General features: G+C 41.5%; 2 protein-coding genes across 2 annotated transcripts; one reads left to right on the forward strand and one right to left on the reverse strand.

The window, feature by feature from the left end:
- Positions 1-5,209: 5,209 nt before the first annotated feature.
- Positions 5,210-11,017, forward strand: LOC100835583. Its single transcript, XM_003578232.4, has 4 exons — positions 5,210-5,557; positions 7,717-7,829; positions 10,417-10,471; positions 10,545-11,017. Exons 1-4 carry the CDS (start codon positions 5,523-5,525, stop codon positions 10,759-10,761), a joined length of 420 nt encoding a protein of 139 aa, XP_003578280.1. The 5' UTR covers positions 5,210-5,522; the 3' UTR covers positions 10,762-11,017.
- A 1,783-nt stretch (positions 11,018-12,800) lies between these two features.
- LOC100843197 (bZIP transcription factor 11) lies at positions 12,801-13,815 on the reverse strand. The gene has a single exon (XM_003576593.4). It carries the CDS (start codon positions 13,575-13,577, stop codon positions 13,011-13,013), a length of 567 nt encoding a protein of 188 aa, XP_003576641.1. The 5' UTR covers positions 13,578-13,815; the 3' UTR covers positions 12,801-13,010.

Genomic DNA, 13,815 nt, shown 5'->3' on the forward strand with positions numbered 1-13,815 from the left:
AGTTAAGCACATCCTAGTAATGGCGTAATCTTACTACAGTAATGCACAATTTTCCCATGAAACCTATTGCCGCTAGAAATATCTAGCCCTTCGTACAAGAATTAAAGTATTAGAAAATGTACAGAACATTTATAAAAATTATAAGATGCAAAAGTACTCAACATTGTTGATGAAGACTAATTAGAAAATTCACGACACAAACATGTGCAGTTTACAAAACAGCTTGAGTAAACATAACAAGTGCTACAAACAAGAGCCTCCAGCTATCACCTGATATGTGCAACTCACTACTCTTTGCATCTACAGTAATTTTCTAAAAGTAGCTGTGGCATCAAATGTAGCACCTTCTGCTGAGCAATTGATGCGGAGGAAAGTATACCCCAACAGTAATTTCATACCTGAGGTAAAAGAATTAACATTTTTTAAGGGGAATAGTAATCACTAGTCAGTTAGTACATGATGTTGAGCTCGATTGAACTAGAGCATACAAGGTAAACCAAAAAGGGGTAAGTGGATTACTTAAGCCGAAAATTGAAATAACTATTGATGGGGCTTAGAACAAATCCACATGTTTAACTACGATGACTGGGCTATTAGAATCCGTGTCTTGTTGTGGAATTATGGGTGTGTTTGGTTGGTAAGGCAAGCTTGGGCGCAAACCAAATATACCCTATAACTGTCCAAAGTATGTACAAACTGTGAATTTCCTCAATTTGATGGAAAAACAAGATTTAACACCACTATTTGTAAATTTCTAATCCTTTTCATTCAAAAGCATCATGAACCAGGCAACTGGTTAAGGTCTCAACTCTCAAAACGAAAAGGCCTTAACCACCCAGATTACCATCATGTCTAATCTGAAACTAGATATTCTTTTCGCAAAAATTAAAACTAGATATTCTGAGAAGTGAGAACCCAGAGAAATAGTAGGCACGATCTTTAGTATGTATCGATCCAGGGTGTTCCAGCTTGGAACCTTCCAAGTAATCAATAACAAGCCTAAGGCAACGAGGGCCAACCTGATACTTTAATTTGTGAGATTAATCAGAAAAGGCAGCCTTAGGTAAAAGTACTCCACATGGCACATGTTGCAGTAGTAATTTTTAATTATTAGGGAGACATGGATAAGGGGAGATGATACAGATTTCCAATGTAAGTGCATTATTAAAGATTTACAGTACACTGCCAGGGAAAGGGTGCGGGGAACCTCCAATATTCCTCATCATCAACGGAATAACAACGAAATGAATTGAAAAAAAAAGTGAGGAAATTCTCAAATTCGCGTGTGTGATTAGGGCTGTACCGAGGCGTTGTGAGCGTGGCGGCAGGCAGATCGCGGCTAGGACGCGACGGGTTTTGAGTGATAGAAGAAGGCGGCTGAGCAGAGCACGGTGGTGACGAGGGCGAACAGGCCGAGCGCAAACATCAGCGACAGCCCGGCCACCGCCAGATCCAGCATCAGCTGCGCGCCGTGGAACACCAACCCCAGCGCCATCCTCTTCCCTCCGAGACCCCTTGCCTCGCCTGCGGTGCGCGCTTCTCGGGGAAAACCAGTGCCTATATCATGGCAACGGATCGAGAGAGAGCCAGAGACGGAGATGGCCAGACAGACGGGGGGAGGAGCCGAGGAGGAGGAGAAGCGGCGCGACACGCCACGCGGCACCGCGACGAGGGAGGGGAGGCGGCGAGCCGACCACCTGGACAAAAGCTCGTGCCATCTGTGAACCGTGACGCAGTAATCACATGGAAATGTGATTTTCTTTCTTTCGAAAAATTCTGAGTAGAAAATATGAAAACAGAATGGACGAGTTTTCTTTACAGAATGGACGAGTTAATGATAGTCTATATTGGAGATTGCTAACCATGCTTTTCTTGCCGCCTGGAAATTCATGGGCAAGTTTATTGGCCCTCCATATTCACGCGGAAAATAAACAAACTTTTGTGGAATTCATATGAATTAGGAAAGAAAATTTATAGGAATTTGGAGGATTTAAATCCTTAGCAAAATGTGGTCATTTGATTCACAAGGATGGAATTATTAAGGATTTTTCCTAGAGATTCAGGGTGAGTTTGGCATTGAGCTGGATTATGATAATCCATCTTTTTCAATAAGCTTTTGACTATTTTTGTGTTTGGCTAACCAATTTTTCCCTATTTTTCTGTGTATTTTTCATAACGGATTATAAAATAAGTTCAGCGCAACGAAGTTCAGCAATGTCAAACTAAGCCTCATTTGTACTCTACTTCTGAGAAACATTTACATCCACTCAAACTTCTTAAAAAAATCTTTGTTTTCATGTGACGTCTCAAACACTCATGGATGTCAATTTTTGTAGTTTTTCAGCCGTGTGTACAATTTTTAAGAGTACAAGCCACTTTAATTCTACGTTTTTGCAATTGCTTTGTTTAAGAATTCCTAAGAATAAAAAAGGCCTTAGAGAATAAAAAAGATATTTAGATGATCACAGACGAACAAAGTGGAAAGAAATACGTTCAAAAGCCTACTCTCACAGCACGATGAACCTCCTACAAGTAGAATGGGCTTCAAAAGGTAAAATTGAATTGTTAGTTAATTTAGTGTTAGTCATTAGTTCGTTATGCTGTCATACTAACTAAACAATAACATTATGTATTCGATTTTAGGACCAGTTAACCTAACTAACCAGAAAGACCGAAAATGTAGGGTGGCCCGAGGCCCCAAGGTTCGAAACCTAGGCAATCCCCTCCCCTAGCCCCAACCCAAGCAACTCCGGGTCTTTGTTTCCCCTCAACTCGTTCTTGGCTCTAACATGAGACAAACCTATCACGTCTGCCAACTCGCACCGCTTGACCCCTACTTGAGAGCCGACAACTCGTTTTAATTTCCTAAGTGGGAAAATCTATACTAGCTTGACCCTACTTGTTAATGGAATACTCATCATTTTAGCATTTTCAAAATTTTAGATGTTGGGTAATTATGCAGAGGAAGTTGAAAAGAGATCTTAAATAACTTAAAATCAACAAACCAGAATAAACTATCATAAAGCGAAGGAAAAAAATTGAAAGAGATATAGGACTGATTTCTCTTAGCAAACAAATACTTTGACTGATTCTAGCAGTACACCATGCATCTTGACCAAGTGCTATCTTATGCTAAAAAAAGGCTCTTTTGATGGGCTCCACCAGGAGCTAAATACGTGGAATGAATCTCTTGCCATCCTTCCTTCTTTCTTTCCCCACTTCCCCACGTGCCCCACCTATTCTTTCCTCTCGTCTCCTCAACCATATTTCTCCACTAGCATGCGCCGCCCCCAACCTCCTCCTCTCCTTCAAGACGTTGTCCCAACCTCCCCATCTCTCCCGCACAGCAGTCCCTCCTCGCACCGTGCTGCGCCTCATCGCACCGCTGTCACTACTGGGCTCCCCTCTCTCCGCCAACCCTCCGCACCGCTGCCTTCCTCAAGTAATTCCAAGGTGGCTGGATCTACACCACCGCCCTCCTCGGGCCGCCACGAGGTTAGCCGGATTCACACCACCGACCTCGCGATGGCCTGGATCCGTCGTCGCAACTTTCGACTGCCCGCGGGAGGCCGAATCCAGGAGGCGGGCGTCCTCCTCCGGCCGGATTCGGAGGTGCTGCTACCGGACACTACTCTTAAACGGTGAGTTTTTCGTGTCTCTTTTCTTAATTTTTTCAAAAATAAAAATAATATGTGCTAAAAATAAAAATGGAAAAACTAGAGGCTAAAAATAAAAAATAAAAAGCACGAAATCACACCGTAAAAATAAAAGCAAAAAAATAAAATTAAAAATTCAAAAGCAAATCTTGAATAAATAAATAAATAACAAGCCAACAAAGGCAAGAAAAAGAAAATCCGACAACCCTCGTTCGCTAGTATCTTATCTTATGTTGTTTTGCATCTTTTCTGCGTATGTTGCATTCTTTCGAACTTCTGGTATAAGTATGAGTCACATATAGAAAACAAAAGAGGAATTACTAAATATAGATAAATAAGTTGACTACTACTTGTGACGAAGAGAGGCGACTTTAAGAAATCATGAATTGACATGTTATTTCCAAATACGTATATTTTACAAATTAATAGATAATAGCAATATCATGCATCGACCAATTAACATATACATCCATATTACTTGTCGCAGCTTAGATACGCATGTATCTAGACGCGTTTCATTGTGTAGGTACATGCGCATCCAGACAAAACGACAAGTAATATGAGTCGAGGGAGTAGTGAATCCAACTCCACAAATAAGTGTACTTCTAGGTTTTGTTCCAAGCCAAAGATATCAAAGTTTGATCGACTTTATTAGAATATGCATAAACATTTGACACTAAATTAGCATCATTAGATCCGTTTTGAAATGTGGATTCATAATATACTAATTTGATGTCATATGTGTTGACATTTTTTTCAATAGAGTTAGTCAAACTTAATTTTTTTTGTTAGAACAAAACTAAAAGTATATTTGTGTACGAAGGGAGCACGCCGGTCGTCTGCGACTGCGAGCCCATGTATCTCTCTACCTCCTTTTCTTGTTCCTTCCTGGACCGCACCGCACCGCTCACGATGGATGGCAATGTGTACCCGAAACCCGATTACCCGACGGGTCTAGACCCGATTAGATGCGGGTCCGAGGAAAAATAAAACCCGCGGGTTTGCAAACGGGGAAATCTCGGACCCGTTGGGTCTGACGGGTCCGGGTCTGGTAGACCACTACCCGAACTCGAAAACCCGGCCTGTATGTATGTACGTTGAATCTGACTTGGTCGACTAACAAATCTAGCCCAGCCACAGCCCAAGGCGCACGTGCAGCCCACCCATCAACCTAAACCTAATCGTCCCCATTGAGCAAGTCCTCGATCCCAAATTCCCAATCCCCCGTTCCTCTTCCTCTGCCCGACTCCCCAAGAAGGCCGCGACCACAGCCCACGCCGTCGAGGCCAGCCCGCCCGTCGCCTCCTCCCGCCACCTGCCGGCGCCGCCTCGAGCCCGCCGCAACCCCATCGGCCGCCACCGCCACCGCCGCCGCCGCGAGCCAGCCTTCGCTGCCGCTGGCCTCCTCCATCGACTCCTCCCCCGCGCTTCTCCCCGTTCCACACCTCCCCCACCGCCAACCTCTCCTTGTGCGGGTCGGGTTTACCCACAGGTCCCGAGACCCGACTCGGGCCGGGTCTGGTAAATTTTCAGACCCGATACCAGTTCTGGGTCGGGTCCGCGTCCTGGCCCGAACCCGCCGGGTGCCATGGAGATCCCTCACTCCTAGTCCTCTCGCCGCCGAGTGCCCCATCCCCCTCGGTCGTCTTCCTCCTCGCGCACGGCTGACTCCAGTAACGCAAGCGCTGCCGCCGCCGGTTGTTTGATTCTCTCGCTCTCGGCCGTTTCTCCTCCCATCACCCCACGAACCGATTCTCGATTCTGCCCTTTAGCTCCCCGTTTCGTCTCCTTAATCTCTCCGATTCGTAACTGAGGCAAAAATCAAGGTAGAGCGGCCACCCTACTGGAGTACTGGGACCTCTGCCCATGATGCTCAACATTAAGTCCGAACCCGCAATAAGGTGAGTCGATCTTGCCTTCTACTGTTAATATCTGTTTGAAACCTATAGTTAGGTTTCCATTCACAGCCTGCCCTGCCAAACATTGTCTCTCTAATTTTGTGGTGAAGGATTCTGGTTAGCCAACAATTTGTGAAGGGAATACCAAAGGATTCACAGGTAAACAAATTTTTGGCAACAAACCAAGCAATAGCAAAAATATTTGGCATGGCCAGTTTTTTGGTGGGGTGAGTTCGTGTCGTAAAGAAAACACGCCCGCAATGGTTTTTGTGCACCAGATGGCCAATGGAAGGAGTACGCCATCACTTCTGCGGTTTACCTTATGCACACTGCACAATATAGCATCTCTTCATTTGTTGTAGTGTGAGGGCATGTGGAGAGATGTTAGGTGTGCTGTATGATCCTGACGTAGATAATTGTGTCCGAGTGGGCAATGGGCATCTACGAGAGAGGGAAGGGTATTTTTCTACTTCGAAGAGACTGCTGCCTTAAGGATAATTGCTTGTTCCTCTTCAGCATATTGGGTTCTGCAGAAAATAAGAAGGGTACCTTTTGTCCTCTAGTAGTTGATGCAGAAAGTTAGACTTTGTGCTTATATGCTTTATATTTTTTGTCTGTTTCTGATCCTTCACATTTGTAATTTCATACTGGCATGCATCGTATCTCGTAGAGTTTAGGTGTGATCATCAATTTATTTCACATCCAAATATTATCCCATGCTTGAGAAGCTGATGTCTACGGTTTTGACTATGCAAGTAACACAGTGAATCTTCTCCTTGTCAACAAATGTTAGTGCAGATTATTTCAAACAGAAGATCTAAGGCCGGAGTTCAACAGATCAGTATGATCTTGCATATATATCACTTTGTAGTTTTGTGAGAGAAGGACTAACTTGCATATATATCACTTTGTAGTTTTGTGCTAGACTTGGTGATGCTTGCTGATATCATTTGACTATCTTTTGAATATCCTGTCTATTCGGTTTGCTTGGTCAGTATGGTATGGAATCAAAATATGGTCTGGTTTCGGTAAATACCAAAGTAACCAAATTTGACGTGAATTTAAAAATGAGACATGTATATCTAAGTTGTCATGCCAGTGTAAATGTGCAATGTTATCTCACTGACCAACCAATACCAAAATACTCCATCCGTTTGAAAATCTATGGCGTATTTTCCTTTGACAAACAATTAGTCAGTTAATATATATATGAGTCATTGGTGCATTACAAGATTAAGTTTAGACATCACTACTTATCACTCCATTAAGTTTACCACATAGATAATAACAATCGGCAATATCGATCAACAGGGACTTAGGCTCCAGCCATGAACCATTGGTGCATTACAAGTTTAGCATATTACTCCAAGTTAACATTAGTTCAGCTAGTAGCATTAACCTGCAGCCAGTGACTTGATGTACCTTGTGACTCGAGAAGATTAGGCAAGGTGAGCAGCGGTGAACATGCAGGAGTAGAGAGCGGTGCAATGTGGGTCTGTGCAGATCGAGCCACCCTTATCTATTGGGATGGGCCCTGCAGGGAGCAAATTGCCAGAACTGAACCTAAGCCCAAGAGAAATTCAGTAATTTGGTTTATACCGGAAATTTTCTGTTTCTTTCTGAACTGACCCTAAAATGGTACAGAATTTTAATACCATACCGAAAACCATAAACCGCATGAACCAAGTGTTCCTGTTCGGTATTAATATGCAGATGCCAACTTTTGAAGTGCATAGTGCCATGTCACTTTTAACAGACATTAGAGGTAGAACAATAAGGCAGAAACAGTGCCAAATAAAAAAAAAAACTTAACAAATGAGGAGGCTTTAGTTCTCGTATCCCCTGCTGCCATGTACTCATATTCTAGTTCTGACAATCTCAACCTGAACAACTTTCTGTGTTCATATAATATTGGAACTTCTTCATCAAGTATCTTAGATCATTCAAAAGTTTTAGCAGGCAAATTATACACACACGGGCTTTGAAAAAGAGAAATGCCCTTCCACATTACTTCAAAGTCAAATTGCTCAAGAGTTTAGAACATCTTAGCCCATCCTTGACAGAGTACAGTTCCTCCTCTGTCATGTAGTTTAGGTTCTGCTTGTTTTTGCTATAAGAAATCATCAAACATGATAGTAAGTTTACTGTGTCATCATGTGCAGAGAAGAGGAAATTCAGCAAACTGAGGAGGATGAACAGAGGATAAAGAAACACCAAGCTGTACTTGCAGCACGTATAAAGGCCAAATACTTCTCTGACAAAGCTTTTGATGGAGGTATTTTATGAATTTCAGCTTCATACAGTAACTAGAATCATTGTATTTTTTTTCACTTATTTTTATCTCAGATATGTAGTTCTTTTCGTCTGTAGCTGTATCAGCTTTGCCATTGATTCACAATGCATGAAGTTTTTCCAAAATAAAGTATTAGGATGAAATAAGCAAAATGAATTATACATAGTGGTGGTGGTGCTCTTCATATTTTTGTTCAGTGTGGGCCAGGACGAAAATTTTCCTATTCATTACTCCCTCCGATCCATATTAATTGTAGAAATATTACATGTATCTAGATGCCTTTTAGACATAGATACATTCATATTTGGGCAAAATTTAAGACAATTAATATGGATCGGAGGGAGCAGTTATCTGTTCTACAAGCAAGTCAAGGACGTAATTATGTTGCGAATGGTACGCCTTTTGAAGCCAATTACCATCAGTTTAAAAAGAGAGAATGGGACATTATGCAGTACTCCATACTTAAACCACAAATATTAAGTACAATACTTCCCTGCTTATTATATGGAAATGAATCAATATTTGAATTGAAAAAAGGCATATAAACACAAACTAACCACATTCTCGACTCATGATGTTGCTAGGAACATGGTCTCTAATCATAACCTCTACCAGAAACCGAAATACCTCAAGCCTACCTGGACTTGAAATACCTCAAGCCTACAAGGACCAGAGCTCCATATGAAGAAGCACACAACCTCTGTGTCATGGTATCTTGATAGTTGATCCACCAAATCTAATAACAATTTCTTTATATTTTTCCAATGGAAGACTTTAAGTAGAGGTAGAGTTGATTTGAGCTGTTTTAAGTTAAGGTTAGCTATATGATCTTAACGCTTCATATAGCAAATGAAGAAAAGAAGCTTGTCTTGTTTACTTACTTAATAAGGAACTAACTTACGCATCTTCATTTGAAGCAGCCAGATATCATTTACTGAAAATCTAATTTGAAGTGTTTTGTCGGACAACTAATACATAAAGTTTAAAATACTAATAGGAAAGATCACATCTTTATAGGATAAACTAGGTGATTCCCCGCGTGTTACTGCGGGCAATTCTGTTTGCAGATATGGACATGATGTTAGGAACAAATGACAATAATACGATCAAATGCAAAATAAGTATGAATACCATAGGGCCAAGCGACTTTATCATCCATAACACATATGCAACAAAATAATAAGAGTAATTTTGATGTACACATTAATAACTTCGGGGAAACCAAAAGGAGAAGTTTCAGCAACCTGAATATCCGAATCAAGTTCTTAAAAAGATCAACATACATATTATGAAAATATTGCTACTTGGTGAAATATCTATATAGAATGTGAAGGTGAAAAGTATTATGAGCTAAAATGTTGAATCGTAGAAGGGACCACCAAAATGAATTGCTAGTGGGGTTGCAACATATGATGTAGATGACGATGTGGACACTTTGCATGCACATGATGTGGATTAGTGGGAACCAACTTGATAATGTGGACACCTTGCATGTTGTGCTTAGTGGAAATCAACATGATGATATGGACACTTTGCATGTTGAGCTTGCAAACATTAAATGACTTTTAGTGGGGATTAACTTTATATTAGCTAAATTACTACCAGAGTACCAGTAACCATAAGTTTCAACAAGAACCACAACTCTCTTTTTGCCAATGATATCTCCCACATGATCTCTCACGTACAAATTTGCCCAAATATGGATGTATCTATACCCAAAAAGTGTCTAGATACATGTAATATTTCGTCACTTAATATGGGACAGAGGGAGTACATGTTATGAACTTTGAGTTGTGTTTTATTTGTACATGTATCACCATCATGTTTTTTTTTTGTTACATCTGAAGTACATGTTACTTGTGATATTTATACCTAGTTTGTCACCTCATATTGACAATGATCCATTGTTTCTTCATATGGGGCCGTGTGACTTACTAATCACACTTTGTGAATGGACCTTTTATGTTAATAGGTCATTTGATCAACATATCAAAGCACTACAAATCTGTGGTTACAGAAATATACCTACTGAAAATTATTAACAATACAACAAGTACTTTATGTTCACACTTTTTTGATAAGCTGCCATTCTTCTCCTGAATTCCCATTTACTTTGCTAGCTTCCACTAGCACACTCCTACATAAAATGATTTTCAGGGGAAAAGAGATAAAAAAAAGTGACTTTATGGAATGGGACAGGCGGACAGCTAATTACTATGATATTCTTTTAGGTCAATTTGCATATTTGGCCATTCTGAGGAGTCAATAGTGAATACAACTAGTCTACAAACATGTGTAAATGGCTGAAATGGTGTATGACTCAAATAAATCCTTGTCTATTATTTCATCTTAAAAAACGATCTAATGTTAGATATTTTAGTTTATTGTGAATTTTGTTTTGCTATTGTTTACTTAAAAATAGTCATTTCATTTCTTGATTTTTTTCCATGTTCAGTTTTTAATGTGAAAAATTATGTTATCATTTCCTGAGTATTAATAGGTCTGTTTCAGCTGGCCTTTTCTTCTTATGTCAATGTTTAGTTCTTCATTTTCTTTGTTCTATTGATAGGAAAAATCTTTGAAGCAGAAACCGTTGTTGAAGGTGAAACTATCCAGTCAAGCAGGTGTGTTTCCTGTGTGCTTTTCATTAACCATCTCACATTTGAATATAGCAACGATCTGCATTTTTGTTCTTAGGTGGCCATGTACAAGTTCATTTGCAAACCCAGTAAATTTTATCCGAGACAAGAACAGCAATGAGGGAAGCCATTCTCCATCTTTTGCAGCAGAATCCTCTACCAAGAACAGTTCTCCATGTGTAGCAGCTGAAGCCTCACCAAAGAATAATGGAATTGCTCTGGCAACAGAAAACAGTCTAACATCTGGCAAGAAACAGCCATCCAAGGAGACCTGATGGGATAATGGTAGGCTAGCGGGGTTGTATTTTCCTCTGAAGTCAGAAGGTATGCAGCCTGAAGCATGTAAGTTGTCATGAGAAAGGAAAATTCTCCCTGCAGATCTTTGTATGCGGTGCTAGATTCATTTCATTGAACCTGTTCCAGCAGCGTCTTTTGCCAAGAATTGTTGTATTCTTGATATTTGCTCTGAGGTAACATAGCACATTCGTGGTGAAACATTAATCGGTTGGTATTCTGAATTTCGCTATGCAATTTGAGTTTCATTTGTGATAACATGCTCTGTGATACCCAAATAGACGAAAACCCGAAGCTACTGTTTCACATTGCGGTAGACCATAGATAGCTCTGGAAGTTATGCTGATGGGGCTGCTATTCACGGCAATGTTTTCTATACTTTATCTCTTGTTTATGACCAATTCAATACTTGCTTTTCCCTTTTCCAGGATTTCCCTGTTGCACTGTGCTAGTGATTGTAGGGCTGTGTCATCTTGTTCCAGTACTGATCGAAACGAAGGACAAATGTTTTTCTTCACTTCCAGCATTTAAGTTATCCTTGTCAGCTGAACTCTCAAACATGCTTATGCAATCAGTTATGGACTTATGTGCGGTAGACTATCCATATCTACATAACCGTATACAAAACTGTAGTTAGCCTTATTTACACGCAGCTGGAAATACATAGGTAAAATGTGAATGTTGCCTAGCCTTTTGGAGTGATGTACAGTAGTACTTTCTAGTTCACTTTCTGTTGCATGGAAAAGGCTCCATCTCCACCACCGCAAAGACATTATTTTGTGCTTGTCCCGGGCTGTTCACCCATGCAAGTATGTATCAAAAGCTCTTGCTTTCTGATGCAATTCTGACCACTTCTGCATGGTCCACTGTGATGTGAGCACATTGCACTGGTATGCCTTTCAATTTTGTATTCACATGCTCACATAAGCTTGGACAGCGTGGATTTGATGACACTCTTACGAACTGCAAATTTGAAATCCATGCGTATATACCTGAAGCCTGTCTTGTTTGAATTGTTTGTTGGTTATGTTCAGGGTTGTCATTGGCAATTTTGATGCCCATGTATGCTGTAGGTAAACAAGCAGGAAAAGCAGAAGCCTGGTTTACCATTGCTGTCTTGCTGCAATGACACCTAAACTTTTGAGTTTCACTTTTGGGTTCGAGACTGCACATTTTTGCTATGTAATTCTGCACTTGCTATTGGAAGAGTGCATGGCCGTTTCAAAATTGCTTTATATCCTGCTTTGGGAAGTCTGGATCTTCGGTGAGTTCAGTGGATTTGATAAATAAGCCTACTGCCACACCTTTGTTTTCTACGATTTTCTCTTCTCCGCTATGCTATGTTAGTAACAAGAAACGTGAGCAATGTATCAGTATATCTATGCTTATGCTTATCTGTTCCATTAGAATATTTAATGTAACGGTTCCTTTCGCACCATCATTTGGGACTAGAATTGTGGAATTCATTTTGCATTCTAAAAACTAAATTGTTTGGTTGGCACGGAATTGGTTACATGAATTCAGTTTGCAATGTCATGGAACCACACTACAACTAATTTCAATTCTTCTTTAAAAGCTATCATTTTTTCAGAATTGTCTTTCGCTCTACAGATCCATGTGGTAGACAAACATGATTTTTGAACTTAGAATACAAATTCAACCAAATGAAATCCTATCAAAAAATTAGATTTCATTTCATTTCTACCAAATGAAATGAAAGGAGGGGTGCCAAGCGAGCTATAAGATCATTTGGCATTGTTTCGGGAAACATCAACTTCATGATTTTGTTTCGGGGATCATTACTTTGTGCAAGTACTGAGGAACCCAGAAGCAGGCAAAGTTTACTGTGGCAACATGTGCAGCCCCATCCACTGCATCATTTTCAGTGGAAAACGTCGTTTGGTTGGAAGAACCCATCGGTAAGGTTCTCTCATTCCTCGATGCTTTTGCAGCGGTTTCTTGTTTCATCGTATATGTATCATGTTGTGGCTACTGCACTATTGTCTTTGATGGCAACTCGTTGGTACTCCCAATATCAATATTTTATATATCTAGCCACCTTGCCAAAAACATGTCAATATATATGTGCAGTAAGGACTAATAAGGACAGTCTTAAAATTAAGAAATAATTAATCCGACGAGACCACCTCAACACACGGTCTTATTCCAGTGTACTAATTGCAATCCTGGTAGTAGTAAAAATTGAGAAGATATAGTATAAGAAGAGGTTTTATTCAGTAGCGGTGGCAGTAATTTTGTAGGATGAGCTCGATGACGGGGTGTTGTTATTCTCCTGTGCTTGCATGAGGTACTGCTGGAGCCTGGCCTCCAGCTCGGCCTTCTCGTCGCTGAGCCGGTCGTTCTCGCGGCGAACGTCATCACGGCCCCTCATTGCTTGGTTGAGCTCGTCGAGGAGGCGGCGGTTGGCGCCACGGAGGTGGAGGACCTGCGCCCACAGCTCGCTGAGCTGCCGCTGCTTGCGCACGCGGGACCGCCTCGCCGACTCGCGGTTGGACACCATCCTCCGCCGTCTCCGTTCCTCCTCCTCCGCTGCCGCCCGGCCATGGATGTCAGTGTCACCGGCGGCACCGCCGGAGCGGGCCGAGCTGTTGTTGCTGATAGCAGCAGCCAGCGCTTCCTGGACAGGCTCGTCGTCGTCGTAGGCAGCCGCTGAGAACTGGAAGGAAGGGGGAGTCATGGTGATCATGCTGCTCTGGTAGTGAGTGTGGAATAATGGTGGGTTTGGAGGCGTGAGGCAGTGCAGGCTGGCCACTTCGCCATGGTAATGGTGCAGCATGGTGTTGCTTGCTAGCTTCAGTACTTGTGCTTGCTTAATTAGCTTAGAGAGCTGGAAGTAATAGATGTAGTTAAACTGGTATGGTTTGGCTAGGCTAAGCTTGTTGATGGGTTTGCTTAATTAGCTCTGGGTGAGCGGAGGAGGAAACAAGGGTTGGTGCCAGGGCGTTTTATAGCGTGGCAGCAAAGGTCACCTTTGCTTGCTGCCTATGGCTAGAGATCGAAAGAGAGAGAGAGAG

The sequence above is a fragment of the Brachypodium distachyon genome, chromosome 4, assembly GCF_000005505.3.
Source record: "Brachypodium distachyon strain Bd21 chromosome 4, Brachypodium_distachyon_v3.0, whole genome shotgun sequence".
Lineage (NCBI taxonomy): Eukaryota > Viridiplantae > Streptophyta > Magnoliopsida > Poales > Poaceae > Brachypodium > Brachypodium distachyon.